At 47.1% G+C, this 25,980-nt stretch overlaps 1 protein-coding gene across 1 annotated transcript in view; it reads left to right on the forward strand.

Moving 5' to 3' along the window:
• The window catches only part of VWC2L (von Willebrand factor C domain containing protein 2 like), a 57,692-nt gene that overhangs the window by 19,485 nt on the left and 12,227 nt on the right, over window positions 1-25,980 (forward strand). The window contains exons 3-4 of the mRNA XM_026049526.1: window positions 600-1,066; window positions 16,412-16,541. Coding sequence (XP_025905311.1) covers window positions 656-1,066; window positions 16,412-16,541 — 541 coding nt within the window. The 5' untranslated portion in view covers window positions 600-655. The remainder of the gene's footprint in view (window positions 1-599; window positions 1,067-16,411; window positions 16,542-25,980) is intronic.

Consider the following 25,980-nt stretch of genomic DNA (forward strand, 5'->3'; position numbering starts at 1 on the left):
AGCGGTCCCTCCTCTGCTTCCCAAATGCTTTTATGGATGGTTTTTGTGGCTCCGGCTGAGTCCAGCCCAGCCCTGCCTTGGTCTTGGACACGGCTCTAACTCCAGATGCTGCTCGCCTCCTTTTTCTCCACGGGTTTGCCGCCTGGCTTTAATGAAGGGAGCTGCGTGCCCGACCAGCGCGGAGCAGCAGCGGCTACAGCAGGAGGTCAGGACTGCGCTTAAACTTGGCTTCAGGCCCCCAAAACTCGCCCTTGCCTTGCTCTCTTGGGCAGCTAATTTTTTAAAACTTTCCCTGCATCCAAAAACTCAGCTGTGCAAACGAGGAGAGTAAAAATGAGATGAGTCAGCGGAGCACCCTTTGTACGGAGGTGCTTTGTGGGCATTTGCACACAGCCATGTGTGTCTAATTCCTATGTTTCCCGGGCTTTGTTCTCTTTAGAAATAATGGGGGAGAAGAGGCTTATTTCTCGTGCAGCAGTGATTGCTGTCTGTGCATTTTGGGAGCACTGATTTCTTCCTCGGCGCTGGCTGCAGTGCCCCTCACGAGGCGATGTTCCCTCGCATGCTGAGTCTTCTCACTTGAAAATATCTCTTTTCAGACCACTGCACTGGTCTCCCTATGGAAGCGGCTGTTTATACGTGGCAGTGAGACCCCATGGAGCAGTTGAGGAGGGGGATGGCTCTTCGTATTCATGAAGCCTGGATACTGCTGTTTCTAATCCCTGCTTTGGTCACTCCAGCTGCCCTCAACCATGAAGACTACCCTGCAGATGAGGGGGACCAGACCTCGAGCAATGACAATCTGATTTTTGATGACTATCGAGGGAAGGGCTGCGTGGATGACAGTGGCTTTGTGTACAAGCTGGGAGAGCGCTTCTTCCCGGGACACTCCAACTGCCCCTGTGTCTGTACTGAGGACGGGCCCGTTTGCGACCAGCCGGAGTGCCCCAAAATCCACCCCAAGTGTACAAAAGTGGAACACAACGGATGCTGTCCGGAATGCAAGGAAGTGAGAAACTTTTGTGAATATCACGGGAAAAATTACAAAATCTTGGAGGAATTTAAGGTATGAACCCCTCTTCTTTGGTGTTTGATATTAGTGTGTGAGATGACGTGTGCTCTTGTGGGGGGCTCTCAGGGTCTGCTCATCTCTGTTAACCCCTACTGAAACCAAAGGTCTCCTTTGGCCGTGGTGAGGACCACCTCACTCCTCCCATACGACCCGTGGTGTGCGCCAGCCCGCCCATTCCTCTGGCCAACCTCCTTGTTTGCCCATGAGGTGAATCAGGTTGAGCTGCCAAAGACATCCGTAAAAATAGCATTAAATCAATACTGAGTGCTCTTCAAGAACCCCTTTGCAAGCTTGGATAGTACAAATTGATCACATGGTGCTAGGAGTCGGTAGTCACGACTATACAAAAACCCAAATAAGTAGACGGCAGCCTATAGTTAGTACGTGTAGTGCAAGTCTGATGAGCAAAGCTGTCTAGAATAGTCAAAGTTGGATTTCCAGGCAGGTAACCGTTTCATGTCATGAGAAGTTTGTGTTTTAATGGCAACGGTTGAGTTCCTACTGGGAATGTTGGGACGAAAGTACTAAGACAGCTTTTTGGGATGCATCTTAAAAATCAGAGCAGGTTTTCCAATTGCACTACCCTTAATGCATCTTATATCTCTTATTCTTTTAAGCTAGGTTATGTGTTTTCAACGCTGCCAAGGAAAAGAGCATTTCAGAATCACGAGCAGTCTCTGTAAAAGCAATAGGCATGCAGGAGTTTATTTGCTCAGGTCATGTGGCTTCAGGATTCATCCCTCCATAGTTAAGGACAGCCTATAACTAGCCTATAACTTTTCATGGCTGTACACCTGATCTCATTACACATATGCCAATTTATTTTCTTCTCTGACAGTGAGCATAAATCCCTATAAGTCTTTATATTTCACAAGTTTCCCTAGCACAGATCATGGTTTCTCTTTTCCCAGATGATCCTCTCTGCCGTTTCTCAGCACAAGGAATATTTAGTTCCCTTCTTTCCCTGTCATGTATGGTTTGTGCTGCTCTTTTTCTGCCCATCTGGAACTGGAATAACTCAGTATCGTTGAGACGGTTCAATGCCTTAAGCACCAGAGAAAACCAACATTAGGGGAGCAGCTCCTTGAGGCCATCCTGACCCAGTTGTTTTGTGCTCTGCAGAGCTCTATGAAGATCCTGGGTTTTGTGAACGGCTTAATTGCCAGTTTCTTGTTGCCCTAAGTAGACCCAGCCCAGCCCCATCTCACAGGCATTGTGCCTGAAGACACAAGGATCCCACATCTGCCTGCTTGGTGGCTCCACATCCCACCCACGTGGAAATGCGTGGTCAGGTTCTTGGGTGGGAGCTGTGAGGAGCCTTTTCAGGAGAGGTTTTAGGAATGCAGGAGGAGAATGGTAACACGGAGCTTTTCATTAAAGTATCTCTAGCATATGGGAAAAAAAACCCACAAAAGTGCTCCTTAGTGTTACTCGCAGGAGGAACCTCAGCCTGATCATGGATGAGAGGGTGGAGAAATAGAATTTAGGGGAAAAAGCAATAAAAAGGAGCTGCTTCATTGCTTGTTGTGCAACAACTATATGGACGGCGCAGAGCCCTTTTCCAGTATCTTTAGGAAAAAGCAGAATAGGTGGTGGCTTGCAGTAACCTTCGGTTCAGGGCTAATGTGGGGTCCTCCACGTTTAATTTAGTTCACATTTAAGCTTTTGACCTGGATTTGTGCTTTACTGAAAGCTTGGTACTATATAGTGGAGAGCAGGAACTGATTTGGGGATATTTATGTGTTTACCTAGAAAAAATGATGAAACTCTCCTTTTTTCCCTCCAAGCAACAGAGCAGGTTCAGGGAAGGAAACATTACTGTGGAGGTGCCAAGGTGCATTAAGGAAAAAAAAGAGAGTTGTGAGGAGCTGAAGGAGCACCCGTGAACTATGGGTTTCTAAATGCTATAGGAAAGGCAGAACCTGAAGATTCAGGAAATTGCTACTATAAAGTGAAATCTCGACTTCACTGAGGTACATTGAGTATTTTGCTGTTTACTTCAACAATGCAAAGATTTTCTCTGCCATCCCTACAGAAGACAAGCTGAACAGCCCCTGGGTTGTGCAGGTCCAGAGCTCAGCTCTTCCCCAGGCCTGGGGAATTTGCAAGGTCTGCAGCCTTCCTCAGGCCCACTCCACCCAGTCTGCAGTTGGGTTTTGCCTGAGGCGAGAGCCTTTCCCATGTCCATCTGGCTCAAAACCAGGCTGCTCACGCTGGAAATGGGTTCACTCTTTCATGCAATTTGCTTTTGTTAGTATCTAGGATCCAATCAGCTTCCATTTAAAACTCTACTTTGCAAGCGTGTGTGCAGGTGCATGCAGACACAGTCCTGCTCACCTTGTGCATGTTGGCCCAACTGACTTATCTTTCAGGAATTTCAGCTGCCTACTCGTTGCCCCAGGTAGGATTACTTTTTCCCTAGGAAATTTCAGACAAGCTATAGAAGGTACTTGGGACAGGCTAATTAGTGAAAAACTATTAGAGTTTTCTAGCTGGGATAATTTTGCTGCCTTGTTTTTAATCTTCCTGTGCCTTCCAAGTGATTTGGGATGAAAAATCTAAATGCAATATAATCCTTTATTTTTTTTTTCTTTTATTTTCCTCCCCTTAGGACTGGCAGGGAATGTGAGGGCCCCAGGGTAGGAAGTAGTTACAAAAAAGCATTTCTTGATCATTCAGCTTCCTTCTAGCGGGCTGAGTCGGTGACTCATGACGATCGGAAGCACAAAATCAAAACAGGACAAGAAGCCCTCTAGTCTAGACAGCCGTCCAAATGTTTCTGCTCGTGCCCCTGAATCATTAACACGTGCGAATGAAATGCTTAAGTGAAGTTCAGATGAAAATCTCGACCCTGTAATGGCTTTTCTGTATCTGCTGCAGTCACTGTGTTCCTTGGAGATGGGTTTGTGAGCCCTGTGATACCTCCATGGTTCAGTTGTGGAGACCTCTGAGGTTCTCCTGGCTTTGGGACCCAGCTGCCCTTGTGGAGCTGGGCTGGTCCCTATGGATTATCAGTAAGGCCAAGTTTTACCTGGAGCCTCAGAAACCAGCAGCAGCAAAGATCAGAGAGGTCTCTCTAATGGGACTCAAGATATGACACTAACTGGGGTAATGCACAGGTTGCTCTCCAGCATTTAGGAGTTCAACCCTCTCCTGAGAAGGGGCATGCAGGAGGACAGGGAGGCCTCGTCACTTTTACTGGGATCCTCTCTTCTCCTCTCCAGCCTCGTTCTTCATTTCTCTCCTCATTTTCCTCTGGGAATCCTTTCCCTTGGGAAAGCTCTGCTCTTCCCGGGCAGAGGGGCCACTCATCAGGGTGACATGGTGGTGGGTGGCTGCAGTGAAGGCAGGAGGGCCTTGTCCCTCTGGAGCGCTCTGTCAGTGCCTCTAGGAGCCTCCACGTTGGTCGTGCTTTGGCTTCCAGTGCTGAGGTGAAGGTCCGAGTCACAAGAGCCACACACTTGCCTGCGATGGCCGAGAGCTGTCGTAGTTGCTGACCTTCCCCCTTCTGCCTCAGGGCAGAAAACAAGTAAATAACAAACAAGAAAGTGGTCTCAGTTATCCTAAATATACATAGTTGTGTTTTAAATGAATGTTCTAGGCTTGGGCTTATGTAAACTTAAGGAGACAGTGTACCGCGAGCTTGATGAATGTTCATTGGCAGCTCGTGGAGGAATCGTGCGAATGTCAAAGAGACAACAGTTTCCCTAAGTGCTGATTAGTTTTTACTCTGCTACACAACTTACTGACAGAAAATAACACGCCTCCCCACGCTGGGAAAATGTAATTTACGGCAGGGTTCAAGGTACATTTGTAGCCACAGTGAGGAGCCTTCTGAAAATGATTGGGCTGTCAGTTTGAGAAGTCTGTCACCACTCCCGTGAATTCCCTCCTCAAATCCCCTGAATTGCCACGTACGGGCAGCCCCAGAACAATCTTCCCCACAGGCATCTGGATGTGGAACGAAACACCATTGCCATGGCAGGGCTGATGGGTTCACAAGAAGCTCTTGGGTTGATGTCTTCAAGTGCTCGTAGGCCATGTAGGAAGGAAATGCCCCTTCTGCCTGCAGGCCAGTGAGCCCCAGTGACCATGGCACCCATGGGACTCATGGGATGGGGGTTCCCTTTTTGAAGTCAAAGATGGAGCTCTTCTGGTGGCTTCCATCTTCGCTCCCTCCTGCCCAAGCCCGTCCTCGCTCCGAAAGTCCCTCCTTAGGTGATGGCCAGAGGTTTGTTGACCCCACTAAGCACAAGGAGGGTGTTGAGGGACGGAGCGTGATCTCCTGCCCCTGAGCAGGCACCCATGCTGTGAGCAATAGGAAAGGGAAAGGGGAGATTTGTGCTTCATTAAAGCCTTAGGGCCAAAATCTCCACTGAAAAAGAGCCAGCATTTCACTCCTAGAGGTCTACTTTGTTTTTCTCTCCCATGTTTCCTTTCGCTATATCTTAAATTCATTGCTGTGTTTTGTCTGCAAAGCATCTCTAATCCTTCAGCTCGGGCCTCCCTATCGCTGGCTTTATGTCTTCCTGCACCGTGCTGGCACAGTGGGGAGCCCAGCTCCAGCAGGGATCATTGGGGTCTAATCAGACTCCAAAGTAAATGAGGGACTGTGTAAGCACAGCATTACCATACACTAATTCCCTGTCCGTTAGGGGAGCCTTTGCTTTGCAATAGCAGCATCTCTTTCGCCTTTGTTAATGCTCCTTAAAAATGTTTTATTAATGCAATTACCTTAGTATAACTTGAGGAAAGAGAGCGCTAGCAAAGACCTTTCATCAGAAGGTCTCGGCGCACGCTGGAGTTTATTCAGCTGTCATCACAGCATCTCTCAGCGCCCGAAATGCCACGATGTGGCCATCCTGCCACTGGAAAACAGCAAGGAAACCAGGAATGTCCCCGCTGCCTGCCAGCAGCCGTGCCAGAAATAGAAATGAAGCGCAAACCGCGTCCTTTGCCCTGGCCATAGCCTTGGAGCGCAACCGGATCCAATGGGATCCAATGGGAAGGAAGGGCTCGCGGTGGCCCCGTGGCATCCGCGCTGCTCCACGGCAGCCCTCATTGCTGTCCCGGCTGGAAAGGGAGGTGACGGGGACCCGTGTACGTGGTCGGGGTGTTGCAGTGGTCCCGAGTGCCCACTGCGTTGCAGAGGAGCTCTGTACCCACCAGAAGGATGCAGGAAAGGGGGATTTTAAAAAAGCCATCATTAAAAAGCCATCACCAGAGCCCTCCCAAACTCAGCCAAGGGCATCGAATTATCCAGCCGCAGCTTCCTAGTGTGTCCAGGGCATCTCGTAGCAGCATGTGAAATGGGACATCTTGAAGCTGAGAAGCTTCATTAACCCCCTGCGGAAAAAGAAAGAAGAACCCAAACCCAAACCCAAAGTGTGGAGAATGAAAAGCTCCTTCCCCGGGTTGTCCTGCTCTAATAGTATGAGTGCTCGGGCTCGCTTTCCTCGTGACTCCCGGGAGGCACTCGCATCACGGCAAGCTAATCACTGCAGGAGCAAACACTGCTCAACCCTCTTGGTTGTACGGTACCCAGTGATCCAAATCGCTAGTACTTTTCCATTCTTTGCTCATAAATTGCAAAAAAAAAAAACCACCCTGATTACTAGCCCAGGTCAGCATGGGGCCCCAATTTTAATATTAGCATTTTGCTCTCTGAGATGTGTGCAGTGTTTTGGTTTTTATTATTATTATTATAACTCAGACTAATGGGGCTTTTTCCCCCCCTTTTTTTTTTCTCCTTGTGTGTTCTGCAATTTCACGTACGGCTCGAAAATCGTAATACAAAAGAAATTTCAATAACGTGCCTGTGCTTTAATAAAAGGAGGCAGGAACAATGCCAGCGCACTAGATAGCAAGCAGCCATTGAAATCAGACAGGGGAAACAGAGCATCAGTCAGATGGAAAAGTATGATTTATTATCTCCCTCCTGGCAAAATTACAGTGACAGTGTCTGTGCACAGGCATCTGAAATTACTGACTTACTGTATTTCTGTCATAATTTATACCAAAAAAATACATATGAAAATGGGTAGATTTGTCACATATTGGTCTGTAATGATACCCATTCTCAAAGACATTATGCACTGAGGTGCTGATTCTGTAGCACGCACACACATATAGAGCTGTGCTGAAGTGCATCATTATGGTATGGAGCGGAGCACGGGTTGTGCTGCACGTTTGGCTCTGAAGAGCCAATTCCTGGCGGGGCTCTGCTGGGATACAGGGATATTTAGGGGTGCAAAGAGCTCAGTGCACAAGCGTCGGCTCCGGAGCTCACTGGAGAAATAAGGGAGACGCTGGAATTATGGCTGTGCTGTCAGATAGTGGCTCCAGGAACCAGGCCGGTATTCCTGCTTGCTGCCAAACTTGGGGGCTGTCCAGAGAGGAAAAATACACATATCTGTGCAGCCAGAGACGAGGCTCTGGCATTTCCCATCCCTCCGTTGCCGGTGGAGCCGTTGCTGTTGGCCAAATGGGCTCTGTATGACGTGTGCCATTACCAGGTCCTTCCAAGACTGCTAAAATAGCATCTGAGGCTTTACCAGCAATGGCTTTTCCCTGGAAATGCTCGGGAAGAGCAAGGAGGGAAAGGTTTGTCCCTTGCCTAGCCCAAGCAAGGTCCACCTCCATCAGACAAGAAGTTTCTTTAGGGATGAAGGGTGTGTGAAGGCCCTGGGTCATCAGCTCGTGACCAGGACCAGAGGCAGCAGAAATGTCCCTGCGTCACGGGGAGATGCTTCTCGGAGAAGTGTTTGCTCAGAAATTGCCTGACGTGCAGGTGCTGGATTGTGGCTCCAGGGACGTGCTCTACCCGGAGCTGCATTAATTAGAAATAATGCTCCATTAGGTAATTACCCTAGTTATTGTTTTTAAAACTATAATTAAATAAGTCTTCTAATGACAACATTCACTCTAGCAGCAAAATAAAGGCACATGTAGCATTAGGCTTCCTTAAGTCTTTTGGAACTGTAATAAAACCAATGTGCTCGGAGGAGCATTAGGATTTGAAGCAGCTCCTCAAGGCAGGGTGTCTCTCAGGCAGGTTATCTGTGGTCATCCCCGGCAGCAAAACCTTCCTCCTGCTGGGATAACCCATTGCTCTGATTGTATTAACAGACCCTGCTCTGCCCTTTTCTATGAAAAAAGCTCTTTTTCATATTCCATCCGCCCCTGTTTCAGCTCATCACTAAAGGTGGTAGCATCCCATTAGCTGCCTGAGCCTGGTGGGTTTTCATCATTTAAAAACCAGCCCTTAGGACAGAAGCTTTTGCTTCTCTCCCACGTTAGCAGCGCAAGGGCAGAGCATGAGGGACCTGAGCGTGGTGTTGCCTGGAACTGAATGGATAGAAAATGTGCCCGGGTGTTTTCACCGTGTCCAAGCAGGGCTGCGCATGGTCCAGCCTCCCTCCTGTGCCAGTGCAAGGTCCATCCATCAAATCCATAACCTTTAGAGAGGAGCTCGGTTCCCTGCACGCCGGGCACGACCAAGCTAAATCAACTCCCGGAATAGGATCGTAAAAATGACTGCCGAAGGAATACAAAGCTCTGGCCGCCTCAGCCCCGGGGTGTGTGAGGTAAAACTGTTGTCAGGAATAAAATGAGACATACAACCAAAAAAAAAAAAAAAAAAAAAAAAAAAAAAAAAAAGGGAATGTTCCTGCAAAAGAAATGCAGAGTCATGGTGTTACGGAAAGCTCCACTGCTGCCTTCAGTGGAAAAGTGCCACCACCAGACTGCAGATGGGAGAAGGAGCCAAGGCTCGGCACAGGCTCGTCCCTCTCATCAGCTAATTGAGGGATGACTCTCCAGACTTGGAGACAGCTCCGGAGCCTTGTGACCTCATCCCGTGGTGTGGAGGAGGCAGGGAGAGAATGCAAAGCCTAGTGACTTCCCATTGCTGGAACATCTGGAGCCCCTGGCGATGCTCCTCTCCTGGGCTTCTCACCCTCATCCATAGCTCTTTACAAAGAGTAGGAAGAGCAGGGCGGTTGTCTCCAGGCAGGGTCTGCAGGGGAGAGCTGTAGGTGACCTGCAGGTATTGCCACATTTTTGTGCCTTTCCATCTCTGGAGTCGAAGCCTGGTCAGCAGACCTCTCTGTTGGTGCACTTTGCAGCTGCCTAGGAAGCATTTGGTGTCTCTGGACAGCCAGGCATCACTTTGGGGCAACCAAAATCCAGCTTTGGTTGGAGAACTGCAGCATCTGCGGGCTGGTAAAACAGACAAGTTGTCTTTGACCTTCTTGCAGTGTGGCTGCGTAGAGGAAAAGACAGAGTTTCACCACTTAGTTAAACTCTTTTATACGACTTGTGTGTCTCTCCTATGTCCTTTCAGTTGAGCAAGCAACTTCTCATTGCACTTCGGTCTTACAGTTAGCAGTGATAGTGTGTGTAGGTGTTAAGGGAGATCCTTAATTACACAGGATCGGCCTCAAATTTCTGCTGCTGCTTAGGATCCAGCTCCTTTTTTTGGCCAATATGTCGTGTGGTCCAAACATTTTTAAATGTTGACCAGCACAGCAAAAGTTATTTCAATATTACGAGTTCTCCAAATAAATAGTATACAGCTGCAATTTGTCACTGTAATTAAATTATCTAATGACTTAACATTTTTTTTTGTCTGTTGAGAAACAATTTGCTGAGTGATGGCATTTCCTGTGCTTATAATCGCTCATCAGATTGCTTATCGGGGCAACTTTTTCCCTATGGAAAGTCCAAGTCATTACCATTTCCACAGTGCAATTGCTACCGTGTCTCCATTACTTGGATGGATGAAACTTTTGTTTTTAATAAGTGACAAATCTGTTTGGGGAATAATTCTTGCCTTGTGCAAGTTCTTGTATTGACATCTAAGCAGCTCTTGATATGCTGTTAGTACTGAGGGGCAGGGTATGGTCAAACTGACCAGTCCAGAGGACCAAGGTCCTGTCCTTGCAGACTGATCCGCCCTTGCACTTCAGGTGGGACTCTCGCTAACTGCCCTGTTCCCCACAGTTTGGTATCTGCAAAATTTCTCAGTTGAAGATAATTCCCCAAACTTCCCTGCAGCCTCCTGCTAATCTGCCTGAGATCAGAGGCAATTTCAGCAACAATGGAAGTGATTCTGATTTCAGCTCCAGCAGCACCATCAGTGAACGCTCTCCTGGTTTCATTTCTATCTCTCTCTTCTGGTGTATAACTTCCCACCTCAGCTCTAGTGCAGAAACTGTTTTACTTCCAATTTTATTCATCAGGTCCTTTATGACGTTTTATTCCCTTTTCTTGCTTCCTGCCAATAAATTCACCACCTGCAACCGGAGCTACAAAGATCGTCTCCGTCGGAGTTGCCATTGTCCTTAGTGCCATTAAAAGTTACAGCCAGCCCTAAGATGTAAGTGCCCAATTTGAGAGTCTTCCCTTTGCATCTCTCTGCTCTTCCTGCTGTTTTATCTGCATAAAGTGGGATGCCACCAGTCGCTGAAGAGGAGGGCTGAATGCAATTATTCATACAAGAGCTGCTACAAACCCTGTGGAAAAGGCAGAGACAGTAGGATTGGCAGCAGCAGGTCTGTGAGGAGCTGGGACACGGAGGAGGTGGCCACGCTGCTCACCTGCGTAGATACAGATGAGTCTAAATCTAAGGCAGAGCTTTGGCATATTGAGAAATTTATCTGTGTGTTTCCAGCCACTTCAAATTCCAGCTAATCCAGCAGATCTCTCCAGTCATTCTGCCCATTTTATAAAAATACTTAGTTGACGCTGAAGAGCATCATAGGCCTGATCACAGGTAGATTAAATTTAGTGGAAGTATTTGGACTGTCTTCTCCTAAACTTGGATGGCCCTTGTCTGATCAGCTCATGAGTATTATAAAATGACTGGATGGCTGTAAACACTTCTGTGAAGCTTTTCTATCTTCTTCCTCTAAGGAAATATCAAATATTTGAAACATAATAGTTATAGTTTACATTGTTGTGTATTTGTTTGCTAATAACTGTTTTTTAATTGACAAAGAGCTATTGGGGTGGTAGTCAAAATGCACTAGGACACAGAACTTCCCTCAGCACCTCATGGGATCTAGTTAACGAGTCGAAATCCTTGAGCAGGGTGTTTTGAGATATTCTTGTACTACTGCACTCTGCAAGCTTAACTGCAGAGTGCAGGCAGAGAGAGGAAGAAAGCAGCCCAGTAGATCAAAATAGCTGGTCTTGGGACAGGTGATCTGGGGGACATCTAGCATCCTAGGGGACATCTAAGCTCCCTTTGCTTTGAGCAACCTATAGGCTAGCTCCAGCTAGAGTGTAAACTTTGTTCCACGAGGCTGAATACTCAGAAATGAAGAAAGTGCCATGAAATTGGAAGTCTTGAAAAGATTAGAAGGGGCCCAAAGTCTTAGTAAGTGGCAGTGACAAACGTTGCTGGAATAAATCAGGTCTGAGATAGGTGGCAGCCCAGACATGGGACTGAAACGAGTGTTCCTGGGCACCTGATGAGGCCAAGTAGCCTGCGGAATGTTACAGATAGCAGAATGAAAAACATATATACAGCTGAGAGAAATTGTCACTGAATGACAGAACAAACCAGCACAGAGAAAGCATCCATGAGATGTTATCGTTAAGGTTGTTCATTTGTCTTTTAGGGAAGTAGTTCCCTGCCTGCCTCTCTACAGGAATTTATGCAGAAGCACCTGAGATTAATTGACCTGGAGACATGAAGCCATAAGCAGTCATGGGGCAAGCTCCATGTTAAAGAAAAATCCTTGATGTGTTTGAGGGAGTAGAGAGGAGGCTTGGGATGCTGCTGCTGTGTTGTGTGAGCAAATTGTGAAATACGGATGAAGTTCACTAAGTGTTTGGGGCAAGAGACTCTGTGACTAGACTGCATGTCTCAGATGCAGTAAGGCAAAGGTTTTGTAGATGTTCCTTGCAGAATTGTAACTGAATGCTTGGAAGTTTGGAGTGATAGGTTATTCTTGTGATTACTTCCTCCTTGTGTGGTAGGTTATTCTTATGATTGCCTCCTCTGTCGAGAAACTACTTGAATCAGGTCTCTTCAGCTGTGGAAAAGCATAAGAAAAGTGATTTAGACAGGGAGGTTTGAATTCAGTTTTCTACTTTATTTATACACCTCCAACTCGGGGAAGGATTAGTATTTCAGGCTGCTTTCCTGAAGAACTCTTTGATCATGAAGTCAGTCTGCCTGCCAGTTCATTCAGGCAACTCAAGGGCCTGGTAGAGCCTCAAGAGCAGAACTCTCATGAGGATGAAATTTTGGGATGTTTTAGGAAAACTGGTGGCTGACTGAAGAAGATGCCCAGGTCCTTTGGCAAGAGGGAGTCCCTTATCCGCTGTGAGGAGTAACTCACAATCCCTATATATTGGCATTTAGTCCCAAAGAGGGTGTGGAAATGACAGAGAGTAAGTATGAGGAGCCACCGTATCCACATTGATTTGGCTTCATGATTCCTGCTCAGGGGGTGTCTTGTTTCTCCTTCAGTTTCCTTTGTTGCCTTTTTTTTGTTTGTTTATATCATCTATCAAGTTTATGTTATGTGCTTGTGCACATAAAATCTTTATTAGCCGTGAGTATTCTCTATTCTCTGTTTTAATTTTCCTTCCTTCTTTCTTTCCTTGTTAATGAACTCCGTTGGCTGCAGATGTTTCCCATTTGACAACACCTGAGACTAAGGTTTTCCATTATAGACTGGAAGAGCTCTGGCTTCTTCCCACTGCGTCTCCTGTGTTCAGGGCAGAGACACCCTCAGAAGAAGCAGGAGCTGAACATCCCTGCCAACAGGTCCCAGGGTCACAAACCTCCTTGAGATCAAAAGCCCAGAAGTTGAAACGGGTTGGGTCATCATGTGGCTTGTAAGCAGGAGTGTCCAGAATCTATATCCCAAAGTGTCTTTGACATGACTGGGACTAGAGGAGGTGGAACAGGGCGAGTGCTGGGACCAAGAAGATCATTTTTATGCATTCCCCAGTTAATCAATGCAGAAGGCCTTCAGTGGTGATCAGGTCTTGGTCATGTTTGCTACCCACCCACTTTGCTAGACTTAGTCTTCATGCTAGTGAGGACATCTGGGAATGTATTTCCTTGGGGGATTGGGTCCTCATGCCTCATCAGAGGACAGGAATTTCGGTGCTTTGTGTGAGTTTTCCCCAGTCAAAATAGCATACTATTATTTTCTACAGAAATTCACCCCTTTGGTGTTAATGATAGGACTGTTTATCAAAACATACCTTGGAAAATAAGAGATGAATCACGCAGACACTGTGTGGGGGTGTGTGTTATGGCTGTGTACCATGAGCCTTCGTTTTGGACAATGGTGCAAAGAAAGCTTCTGCACCAATATGTCTTGAAATCCTTCCCAAAATCCTTCCCTAGAGAGTCTTCTAAGAGATTATTCTGCCTTGCACAGGCACAGTGGATAAATCATCTCCTGGCCCAGGCCTGTTACGCTCCTTTAATCTTAACATACTTTTTTAGAATATCAGCTCTTTGCCCTGCCTGTGTGAGAGTGGCATAACCTCTGATTTGTGTCTCCTTCATACTTGAGAAACTCCATGTATTTTTTCAACTTTTTTCACTAGGCATGGGAGGTTTTTTTTCTGGGAACTACCCTTCATGTATTTGAACCTCAGTGAGTGTCTATAAAAATCTAAACCATCCTGCTATTCCAAGAGTGAGAAATCTTGAAATCTGGATTCTGGAGACTTGACAAAGCTGCATAGCAGATCCTGTAAAAAGCTGCTAATCCTGAGCAGTGTTTGCAGAGCATTTGGATGAAGAGCAAACACAGCAGCAACACATGAATGCGTGAACGCTGCTGGCTGCTAAAGGGTGACTGCTGTGATCTGGAGAAAACTGAGAACAAATGGGGTAGGTGGAAGGATGGTGGGAAGATGGACCTTCTTGGCCAACATCCATGGTTGTCCCACAAGAAGTAAAGCTCCAGGAGAGATTCGCAGCTGGGTTGCAGAGCCCACGGATGGCAGTGAAAAGCTGCTTGATGGTTTCAGCACCCTCAGGGCAAAGTCCTTCCTGGAAGGGTCAGGGGTTTGCAAATCATCCAGGTGCTCCAGGAGAAGGTCCTGCGGCATTCCCAAGAGGAGTGCCGGGTGGGAAGGAGGCACGGCAAATGAATGAAGTGGTCACTTAAAGGAGAGGCCCAGAGGCCAGGCCGTGCACTTTGCACTCACAGGATGGGGAGGGCTGAGAAAGTCCCTTCGTTAGTGCCCGAGCAGCCTTTCCCTCTGCTCGCTGAGCTTTCCTTCCAGGAACTGCATGCGATTCCTCCCTCCTGGAAAGCTGCTCTCCGTGTCAGGCAGCACCGTGGTTTATTACGGTGTTCTTGTCAGCGTTCCTCTAACAACACAGAAGCAGAAGGTGTGTATGTCATGTCTCATTTACTCACACGGTTGTTCAGAAGCGTCTCCTGTATCTGCTGACGTTCTCCAAGCTTGGGCTGCGTCACTGGGAACCCTCCTTAGCATTGCAGCCAAGGGAGCAGTGGAGGGAGGAAGGTCCTGAAGGATGCGTGAGTGAATCCACCACATATCATAAGAGCTAGTTCTAACCTTCCATATAATTAGCGCTTGAAATGAGGAAAAACAAAGGAGCAATTTTCTTATTGATTCTCCGGCAAATAGTTCTGTCTATTTTCCTCTGTATTGTTTCTTCTTATTAAGTAGCCTTGAATAAGAAATGTCAGTCAAATGAATTTAGACTCCGGGTGCTCAGACAGAAATCAAAGCAGGATTGAACGAGGAAAGATAATTAGGGAGAGGGATTCCACCTCCACAGACTTTTTCCTTTGCTCAAGGAGTGCTGATTTTATCTAAATTGCCAAAGCTGTGAGCAAATGAGAGGTGATGGGAATTACAGACTGCAGGCGCTGAGACAAAGTAAAGGAAGCTTTAATTAGTGCGTTTTAAGGTAGAAATGAATTTCCAGGGAATAAATTATTTGACTTGAGACATATGGAGCTTCTTAGAGGTGAGCCGAAAAGCTTTTCACCTGCCAAAAGCAGAGCTCAAGAGGTTATGTCTGCCTTGTAGAAGTGAATGTCATCACTGAGGTCTGAAACCCAAGGGGACAAGGCCTCCTTTCATTTGCATTTCTTTTTTTTTTTTTTTTTTTTTTTTTTTGGACTACGGGGGAATTCCCATCACTGCAGATTTATGGTACAAAAGAAAGCAGGGTTTGCCCCAACACCCACCTGGTCCTAGTGCACGTGTTAGTGATGGGAGCTACTGCTGCAGGGGAGTTGAGGGTTATGCATCAAACCAGCAGGTACTGAAAGGAACTTGCTTTCCTTTCAGAGTCTTTTTATTTATTTATTTACTTATTTACTTATTTATTTTCCATTTCTTTGCTCTGTTGCCCTCCTGTCAACACACTCACACACCTAGAGGGCTATTGGGGGACCTTAAGACACAGAGCTCTCTACTTTTGAGCAGATTTCTACAACTTCTTAGAAAGCAAACCAGAGACAACTCTGTACCATTTATGAGTAGGTAGAGACTCCCGTTTAAATTGGTAGACCTGATGTGGAACTGTTCATCTGGGTACTTTAAGCCTGAACTCCCTGCTTTCGGTGGAATTCTTCATATCCTTGATTATTCGCATGCTCAGTGTGAGGCACTTGCTCCCGGACCACCAGGAGTGGGGTCATGGCCAGGGCTAAGGGTTATATTAAGGGGGTGATTCCTGGCCCCCTGTTGCAAGTGCTGCCCGAATGCAGAATAAAACGTTGCTGCCCTTCCAGGAACGGCACTGTCATCCTCTGCTCTGAAAAGTGTTGCAGCTCTCTGGAGGAACCTCCAAGCAAGCCCTGTGAGAGACTGGTGGCCACCCAGCAGCACCTTCCCAACAGCCATGGAGTCCTTGCCCTGGCGTCTATATGTGACATGAGTGAATGTTGGAGAGTCACTCGCACCTTCTCTATCCACCCCTTTCAATCCTCCAGGAATTCAGCTCTGCTCCTGGCTGAGTGTGTAAGGTTACAAGAGATGGGTAGAGGTGAAGGATCCGATGCACAGGTGCCACCATGTCAACCCTAGGCCTGCTTAAGACCTAGCAACTCCGCCCAGGCTTTCTACCCAAAGGAGCTAAAATGTGACACGAGCTAAACAAAACCCAACAGTCACTCTGGGAAAACAAATATGATCATTGGTTTGTCTAATGTTCTGGTTGCCTATTTGGGGTGTTGCTATGTTGTCCTATAGGTTAATTTGTATTACCCATAATGAATGAATGGAGTCAAGAGGTATTAAACGCTCATGTGTTTATCTTATGGCAAGATAGAAATGTTACGGGAGGAAATGGGCTAATTTTAGATTTGTTCCTAGCCCTCGCCATGCGAATGGTGTCGCTGTGAGCCCAGCAATGAAGTTCACTGTGTTGTAGCAGACTGCGCAGTTCCCGAATGTGTCAACCCAGTCTATGAACCAGAACAGTGTTGTCCTGTCTGCAAAAATGGTAAGAAAGAACTGTATTGGCTTTAACAAAGGGATGTAAGGGAAACATTTTACTGAAATGTCGTTACCCATGAATTGCCAGGAGATTTGCTTCCGTGGGCATGCACTGGCACTGGGGCTGCTCCTTCTCCTTGCGTGTGGGCTTCGGTTGCAAGCTGGCAACTGTGAAAATTAAGGCTGCCCTTCCTGGCTTGGGTCCTCTCATTGGAGTTGATGGGATGACTGACTTGAGTCAGGGTTTTATAGGAGCGGGTCCTGACACTGGTGATGGTCCTTTCATGTCCTTGCTTTGTTCCTGTAAGTAGTCTCTCACAAAATCAGGCATATGATAAAACAGAGACGTCTTTGTCCCTAAATTAAGAAAATGATGGTTATATATGAGGTGCTTAGAGACATGGTTTAGTAGACATGGTGGTGATGAGTTTATGGTTGGACTTGGTGTTCTTAAAGGTCTTGTCCAACCATAATGATTCTATGATTCTCTATGAAGGGTCACTGGAGAACTCTTCAAAAGCAACAGCAAAACCCTCACCGGGGCCAGTAAGAAGCTGGCCAGGCCCATAGCACTGTAAGTTACGTGCTGGAGTCAATGTGTGTAGTGTTGGTTCTCCCTGTCCTGCTGAAACCAGTTCATAGAGTGGAGTCAGATTTAGGAATACCTTGGGAAAATAAATTTATTCTCCAAAAAGTCTCATTGGTTCAAATTGTACTGCAGCCCCAAAGCACATTTTTCTGGAAAAATCACACCTTTCCTTTAAAATAGGCCTGAGGACAAATTAAGACAAATTAAGAGGGGAGCTAGGTTCACATAATTCTCTTCACAGCTTTCTTGGCATATAAGAAACGGCTGCCTAGACTCATCTTCTCATGTTTAGGCTGCCCTATCTATATGTGTGTCCTCTCACATACATCACTGCTGCTGGATAAGAGAGTAATGGTTGCTTCTGGATCCAAAATGAAAATGTTTACAGAGAAATAACATTTTCAACACATTTTCTGCTCTTTAAAACAGCAAAAGCAAACGATTTTAAATCCAAAATGTTTTCATGAAAAGAATTGGCAAATTTCTCAAGTCTGCATAATTACAGCAAAAATGTTACTTGAAATGCAGAGGTTTATTTTAACTCTGTTTTTTAATCAAAAATGCTTCTAAGGTTTTTATGCTTCCATTGAAAAGCAGAAAAATGTTCATAGGACAGCTCATTAGGTGGTTTCTTTTTGGTTGAGCTTCCAAGAGAAGGCATTTGAACCTGCTCTGCGCTCCATCTTTGCATATCACCCTCTGAGCTCCCAACCCTGTCTGCTCCACGCAGGATGCCCCTAGGCGGGAGCTGCAGTGCCAGCCATCCTGGTGTCCCTCACATCAGCGCGGGCTCCTGTGGAGCAGGACGGACACGGCCCGTGTGTGTCCTGTTGCATGTGTGGTGCTTGGTGCAATCCTCGTGCCTTGAGTGTGGCAGGACGGAGGTGAGAAGTGGTGTGGGAGGAGTGTTGTGTGGCTGCGTGGAGAGGGGCAGTGGTCTCCATGTTCTGTGGCCGCCCTGGGGATGAACGGTGACCTCTGGGCAGGGAGCCCCTGGGGCCAGCTGGCCAGTGTGGGACCAGGGCTCGCGATTTTGGCCTTAGCCTTCACAAATAAAACACTTAGTTATGGAAAATGCACCAAAGTGATGGAAAGAGGTAAACGCCAAGATAGGCTGGAGGTGCCGGAGCAGCCTCCGTTGACGCAGGGGACCAGAGGGTGAGTGAGGTTGTCCCTCTTGGGCACAGCTCTGCCGCTAAGCACCCTCCTCGCTGCCTTCTTACGTGCTGGGAACTCCATGCAGGCAAAAGAATATGAGACTTGGCCGTGTCTCCTTCCTCTCAGACACATCCTAATGAAGGAGGAACCCAGTACTTTAACCTGTCTACTCATCTGGAGATCACGATTGAATCTTTCAGTTCTCCACTACAGCCAGTCAATTAAAGATCCATCTCACAAATCATGACGATAACGGAGTCTGGCAGGCCTGCTTCACTGGGTGGACTCTTCTTTTTTCTTATATTTGTCTTTTTTTTTCCTCCTCTTACATTCAGTAACTTTTGCCTTCTGCCAAAGCAGTGCAGACAATTGCAGTGCAAAGTCTTGGTATGATGAAAAGCTTTAGATTAGTCTCGACCCATGTGGTCAGCGTTTTGGACTGGCAGCTAGAAGAGCTCTAGGAATACAACTGTTGAATAAAACAGCATTACTCCTCAGGGCAACATACATCCTCCTTTGAAAAGTCAGAAAATGAGGAAAATGGTGAAGAACGTGGCTGTTTTGGTTGGACACGGGGCCCTGCATCGTTTGTGGTGCTTTGCCAGCAGTGAAGCTTGCCTTCTCGCTTAGTTGTTGCTGCCGTTAAGTGGAGAATAATTTCCTCTCGATGCATTCGGATAGATTTCTGTGCCTCCCTTAATTATGTCTTGCCAAGGGCAAAAGTGCTATGAAGCAGTGAGGTTAATGCAAAAATCTGTTGATTCTAACATACCTGACCCGAAGATTCATAAAAAGCCAATATCAATTCTCATCCTCTACCATCATTTAAGAAGAGTCTGGACAAGTGGCTTTGGAGATTTATTCCTTAGTGTCAACAGAAATGGAATTGTTATCTTGTGCTTTCCTAAACGCAGTGTAGCTTGGGCTCCTCGTTCTGTTCTCATTATGTGGAGAGCAGGCAGAGTTCACTGGGAGGCCAAAATTTGGGGGTAGGGGAGGGAGAGAGGGTTTTTTTTCCCCCCCTTTATGTCCCATGATCTAATTTGTCAAGTAAATTTTAAGGGTGATGGCTCCAGGTGCTGTGCAGCATTTCTGCTTCAGAGATGAAAGGTCACTGGATTTTATGTTTCCTGGTAGTGACAGACCACAAAATTATGGCCCCGAGTTGTTATTCCCAGTCATGGTGACTTCCCCAGACAAAAGTGTGTCAGCTAATGTTAACTCTGTCCTCGAAGTGATCTAAAATGTGCCTGTTATTGTTAAAATCAAGCCGACGACTGCCACGGTCCATGCTGTCCCTCCTGCCCTGCAGGCCTCCGTGCGGCTCTGGGAGAACATCGCTCCGCTCTGCTTCACGCCAAAGCCGGCGCGGGGCAGCCTTGCCCAGCAAAAATGGCCTGAGAGGCCCGTTCCTGCTCCATGTGGGGCTAGACCTGCCCGAATGGTGTTGCCTTGACCTGAGTCTTCTCACGTCACCTTGAGGCCTGCCTGCTGCTGCCATTGCAGGCCTCGAGCCATGGACCTAACGCCAACCAGCATGAGACCTGCGCCGATGGAGACAACGCTTGGCTCTCTCCAGGTTGTGTGTAGTACCACACGCTGGAATACGCCTGTCCCCTTCTTGGAGCCATGTTTTGTGACCCATGTCCCTGCTCGTTGCACCCCAAGGCCTCTCTCAGTGATGACAGGCTCTGCCTCGCTTTCTGAGGGAGCCAGGGCCCAAGTCACAGTATTTCTGGACATGGGGATGTTAAAGGTCTTCTTCACACCCAGCTCTTGAGGGCTCCTTCAACCCTTTGAAGGTTGAGGTCTGGAAAGGATGGAGGGGGCATCCCCAAGTCTTTTAATCAGGTCCAAAATGTTGTCCAGATCGAGTGGGTTCCTCATCTTTGTTGATGTCTACAGATAGTGGAAAACGGTGTGCGCGAGGGGCAAAAACTCACTGCATTTCCCCATGCCCAGAATTACTTTCTTGGAGCCAGCTCCACACTCTGCCTTTCCTGGGAGGGAGCCAAGATGTTCTCCAGTCCTTGGGTGGTCCTTCCTCCCAAGCTACGTTGATGATCTTTGCCCGCTGCTCCGCAGGGCTCAGCTTCACGGAGCTACGTGGCGTTGCGGCGTCTCCTCCAATTTCTCTGCTCCATGGAAGAAGCAGCCAGATGCAATTTCAAATTAAACAAATCTCCGCTGCTTGGGGGAAGGCAGGAGGTGAGGGAAGGCAAGCAAAGGGCAACCCGAGGCTCCCGTGGGCCTCTGCTCTCCCGTTTTACAAAGTGCTCCTTCGGAATTGTTTCCAAAAATAATCTCAACATTAGCAAAAATTCATCATCGCGGGGGATTTTATGGCACAGCTGTGTCAGAGAAATTAATTTTAAAAATCCAATAAATGCCGCAATTGAATTGTTAACTTTTCCCCCTCTCTGAAGTGTGAAATTCTTCTCAGAGCATTTCAAAGGCGCCTTCACCCATTTGCACATACATTAACTCAATTGCTAAAATATTAGACTTTGCCTTGGCATTTTCATTTTCTTGAGGGATGAACCAAATAAGCATTATAAATTTTTGTTCGGGGGTCTGGCATTGCTTTTAATTTAATTTTTGATGCCACCAACCGTCAACAAAAGAATTAGTTACACAACAAGACAGATAAAAGCTTACGTGTCCACGGTGAAATACTTCCTGGCACGTGTGTTACTCACTTTAGCTTGGGCTCCTGGAGACATTCCTGATGAAATACTTGGCAGCAGAAAGATGTTTCATAGATAACCTGTCACTGAGTCTTTAATTAAAGCTTTAAATTACCACGGTTGATACAGATTTCAGAAGAAAGGGTCTGATCCTGCCCACCACAGACAAGTCAACGAAATCCCTTGACCTTCAGCAGATTCCTACCCTGGTAAAATAGGATATTTTCAGGCAGAGTTGCTATGGGCATTTATTCTAATATGCTATAAATATTAATATTTTCATACCAATAGCTTTGTTGTTGAGGGCATGAGCACAAAAGAAAGTAAATAATGATTTATTTCCATGCATATAAAGCCGCATTTTACCTAAGCATTCCCCTTAATTTACTGAGAAAATAAACTTGCTGCTCATTATTTTTTGGTCTGGGTTAATTGGAAATAGGCATGCTGCACCCTGCACTGTGCCTCCTGTAGCAGAGTGTGTTTTGCCGAGAAAATCCCGTAGGATTTCCAAAGTCTGTAGAAGCTGAGGGCAGCCTTTCTGTTAGGAAATAACAAATAAACAAGCTTCACATTTGTTCTGGGATGAATTTTGCATGCAGCTATGGCCAACAGCAACCCAAGGCTGTGTTTTTGCTAGCAAGCAGCTCACACCAGGCTATGGAAACATCTCCCTTTTCAAAGCCGGTGATCTTTTTGAAGCTCTCAACAGCTCCAAAGTTGTCCAGTCTGGCTCCATGTAGCTTTGGGTAAGCTCTGCTGCAGAGGAGCAGGGGACCTAGTGGTGGCACGTGGGAGGAACATGTGTGATGGACAACCCGTGTCAGTGTGGGGTGCTCTTCTCCCAGGCCCGCGTGAGGTGGTGGACCCCCCAGTGCCTGTGAGGACAGGCTCGGGGCATCGGTGAGGAGGAGCCCGATCCTTCACATTCATTCATTTCTCCACCTCCCCTCAGCACCCAGCTCCACGTCTCTTCCCAAGCACCCTGGCAGGTCTCCTCAATCATGGTGGGTCTCAAGACGTCCACAAAAAGCCACCACAGAGCAGTTCACAGTCCCCAAGTTTCTTCTGATTCCCAGTTTGCAGTTAACGCTCATTCTCCACTTGTAAGAGCAGGTTAAGTAACTGACTACGTTGCTACCTCCTTCAGCCATTTGATCCCATTTCCTTCCATAGGTTCATCAGGGTTAAGACTGGTTATTACTTAGGTGGGCAGCCCTCAGAGGAAAATCCAGGCGCCAGGGAAGGTGATTTTGCTCGTTCAGTCGATGAGCAGAGCTCTTCTCCCTGACTCAGCAAGACCAAGTCAGTGGCCAGGTACCGTGTTGGGGACCAGTGTGCTTCGTTTGCCAAACCCTTTGGCATTTGGGGGGACAAAAGGCTCCGTAGAAACATGAATTATTGTGTGTTAGGTGAAGACAGTGGATTAACCACTGTAAGCACCAGAAGTTCTAAACCACTATTGACAAACAGAACTTTTCCATGTGGTGTCTGTTGTTCCAAAGTATTTCGTGTCTTGAAATGGGCCAAGCTTTTAATATCAAATAATCCAGTCCCTGGATGTTATCTTTGCTTTGTTGAATAAATGTAGCTTGTTATTTTTCTGCAAGCTTTTGATCTCTGAATCTCCTGGTCACTGTTTTGGAAAGCATCTGCCTCTATTGTGATTGGTCACAAAATAATCAATAAGCAGTGGAAAAAAAATTACGTTTGAGAAAAAAAAAAAGGCAAGTTTTGGAGACAAGATGTTTTGTCTGCCATTTGGTTATATGCAACTTGTTGCAGGATAAAGATGACAAAGAAAATGTGGCAAGAGGACAAGAGAAGACTTCAAATTCATTTACTTTATGGAAAACAGTGGTTTGGAGCCATGGGGAAATTCCATTAGGAAAAAAAAAACTAAATAAAATCCTCTTCTAATTTATTTCAGGAAGTCCTGAAATGGCCAGATTTTAAGATTGCAGTAACCCCCCCTTCAGTCAAAGTCTATGCAATTTGCTGATTGCTTGTGCAGATGCCAGTTGTTTGTGCCGAGCCCGGAAGACGCCGCGTCCCCCGCGCCGGACTTTGCACCAGCGCCTCCCGAGGCCGATGACGTGGCCCGGCCGTGACGTCCGTCGCATGGAGCGTTTCTGCCCTCCAAGCGGCTCCTCGTGAGCCCGGTGGGAAGAGCATGGAGGGACCCACTTGTCTTCTAGCCGTTGGTTGCACCATCGTCCCAGCTCATTTGTCCAAACCCAATGGAGCTTGGTTCTGTTCTTCCAGTGTTTGTAGCAGCAGTCGTGATCACTGCCGTGGCAGAGCCTAGTGCTCCAGAGGCTTCGTTCCTAGGAAGATCAATGGTTTGAGAGGGTTGTGCACCAAGGAAGATTTCAGAAAATGACTGAAAAGGATGGGGGTTCTTGCTTGCTTGTTCACTGATGTTCTTTCATTTTTACCAGCAAGAATGTGAACAGTGGTTCCCTGCTAGCACAATTAAAGGAATGATTTGATTACCAGTGGAGGAAAAAATGGATTTATTTGAAAGCTCGTGAAAGATCAAGACTGCAGAGAAGATGGTGCTTTTGGGCCAGGTAGCCACTGAGCCACCAACTGTACGTTGGTACCTGCTTTACTGTTTTGAAAGGAAGTAATTTCACTGGAATTGATTTTCAGTGGAGCTCATTGGCCTCCACAGCTTTGGGCCGTGTGCTTAAAGGCTCAGAGGTGCCAAATTCACTGATGAGAGGTAGGGAGGTGAGCAGCTGGGAAGAGCTGGCCCTGCCCCTGCCTTTGGAAGCTGGATTATCCGTGTGCACGGATGCTTTGCTGATATGATCACGACCTCCTCCCTGGGACATGGCATCTGGAAGAGCCACCTACTACTGGTGAAAGGCCTCGGAAGGTGTATGGAAATGAAGCCTTCCAAAATCAGCCATCCTTATACTCGATAATATTAAGGGGTTGAGTTTGCCATCTCCTGAAGCCTAGAAGAAGGAGAGACTAAAAGAAGAGATGGAGAGGAAAGGCCTCTATTTGGAGACTAAGAAAGGCATGAGCTGAGCAGTGCTTAATGTGATTAACTCCATCACACAACTCAGTGCTCGCACGGAGCGGGGGCTGCTGGACCATCTCCAGGATCCTCCTGGGAAAACAACTCGGAAAGCGCTGCCATAGCAGGGCCGACGGTGCTGGCCTCCAGCTCCCGGCTGAGCTCCGTGCTGCCCAGGCAGCTGTGGTGCTTCCCACACCACGTACCCACCAAGCAGGGAGAGGTGAATCCACATAGAACAGGAGGAGACTCTGCCAGGCCCTCTAAGGCCAGGAAGGGACTGAAATCCACTCTCCTGGATACGTAGCCAACGTCCTAACTGCATGGCTGTGCTGCTACCCCTGCTGCACCTTGCCAGGAGAGCCCAAAACAACTCATGGCACCACAGAGAAGGGGATTAAGGAGGCTTGGGAGAAGCCATTTGCTGGATGGGACCTGCTCGGAGCTGTCATGAAGGGGACACAGCTCATAGGGATGTGGGAAACACATTAGGTGGTCTGCCTTGTTCCGCAAACTCAGAAATGTTGATGAGGGAGCGTCTGCTCATCGGTCATTCTGCAGCAGGGAAAGTGGTGCAGAAATCACGTGCACTAAGTGGGACAGAAGTGGCTCAAACACCACCACTGTCACGGCAGCGTCTTGTAGAAGACAGGGTGGGTTTGGGGCTTGGTGGGGAAAAAGCTCCCAGTGAGGCTGTGAAACAGGGGTTCTTCTGCAGAACACGCGCAGTGCAGGCAGCACTGAAATTAAAACGGGAATACTGCTGCTTATTCCCCAGCTAATCAGATTCTCGGTATAATTTGGCAGAGTGTAAGTGGGGTTTCTATCCAGTTACCTTGCTGTGAACCATTTTGCTGCGGGAGAGGCCTGGAGCCAGGCGCTCGTGTCCCGTGGCGCAGGGCTGACAGCGTCGCTCTGCTCTGCTCTGCTCTGTCTCGGGGTGCCGCACGGGCACAGCGCTGTGAGAGGCTCTGCTGTTCTGCATGGTCGGGCTTTCTACAAGGATTAGAGCTGGGTTTGCTTTTGCTGCTCAAGAAGGTGGTGATTATTAGGCCTATCTGTATGAGGAGAGTGGCAGGCACTGTCTTCATGTGTTTCTAATTTAATGAATGTTTAATGCTTCTTTTATTGGAGCCTACATGTATGTAGAGGACCTGTAATGAGGGGCTGACTTATGTCACGTAATTGATGCTTGAGCTGCTCTTCTTGCATTAAATGCAGGCTTTACAAAGGAACTGTAATGAAAACATGAATTAAAGATTAGAGCTAAGCAAGTCTTAGAAAACTTAGAATTAAAAAAGGCACTTAGAAAGTTTTCGCCTCCTGTTACTTTCTCTCCTCCTGCCGTTTCTAAGCCCTCCATCGTTTCATGCTGGGCATTCCTGTATATTTGCACATCATCCTGGCCTGTTAAGTTTGCAGACTCGCCGGTCGGTTTGGCTGGAGAGACAGGGAAATATTTTTAAGGTGCGTTTTTCTCCACCTCTATCCCTGATTTGCTGACAGACTCTCCCGGGGAGCAGGAAAATAAGTTTGCAGGAACTTGCCAGAGGAGCCACAGTTTGTTACAGCGCGTGTGCAGGTGAGGGGGATGGAGCGTTACTTGCGCGTGGAGGAGATGCTGCTGGTCTGTTCTGGTTGCTTGGAAGTGGGTAGCCCCCTATTTCCTTGTTGTTTCTGCCTGCACACAGTTTTGAAACTTGAAGGGAAACCCACAAAAATCAGAATTTGCTCAGGATAGAAACTCCTGAAATGAAACTAAAAAGGTCTCCAAAACAGCCGGGAAAACACCAAAGACTGTCAGGCCTCTCTAACAAATATAGTTCCAGGAGAGGTGCCCTGTTCGTGATGCATTTGCATAAAATCAGGAAGTGTGTGAAGTACAGGAATATATGATTTATTTTAGCCTTGACAAAAGATGTCAAATGTAAGTGGTATTTCATCTCCCAGGAATATGGAAAATAACAAAACTTCCCATAGA

Source organism: Nothoprocta perdicaria, unplaced genomic scaffold, assembly GCF_003342845.1.
Source record: "Nothoprocta perdicaria isolate Ctin4 unplaced genomic scaffold, notPer1 scaffold_11, whole genome shotgun sequence".
NCBI classification, from domain to species: domain Eukaryota; kingdom Metazoa; phylum Chordata; class Aves; order Tinamiformes; family Tinamidae; genus Nothoprocta; species Nothoprocta perdicaria.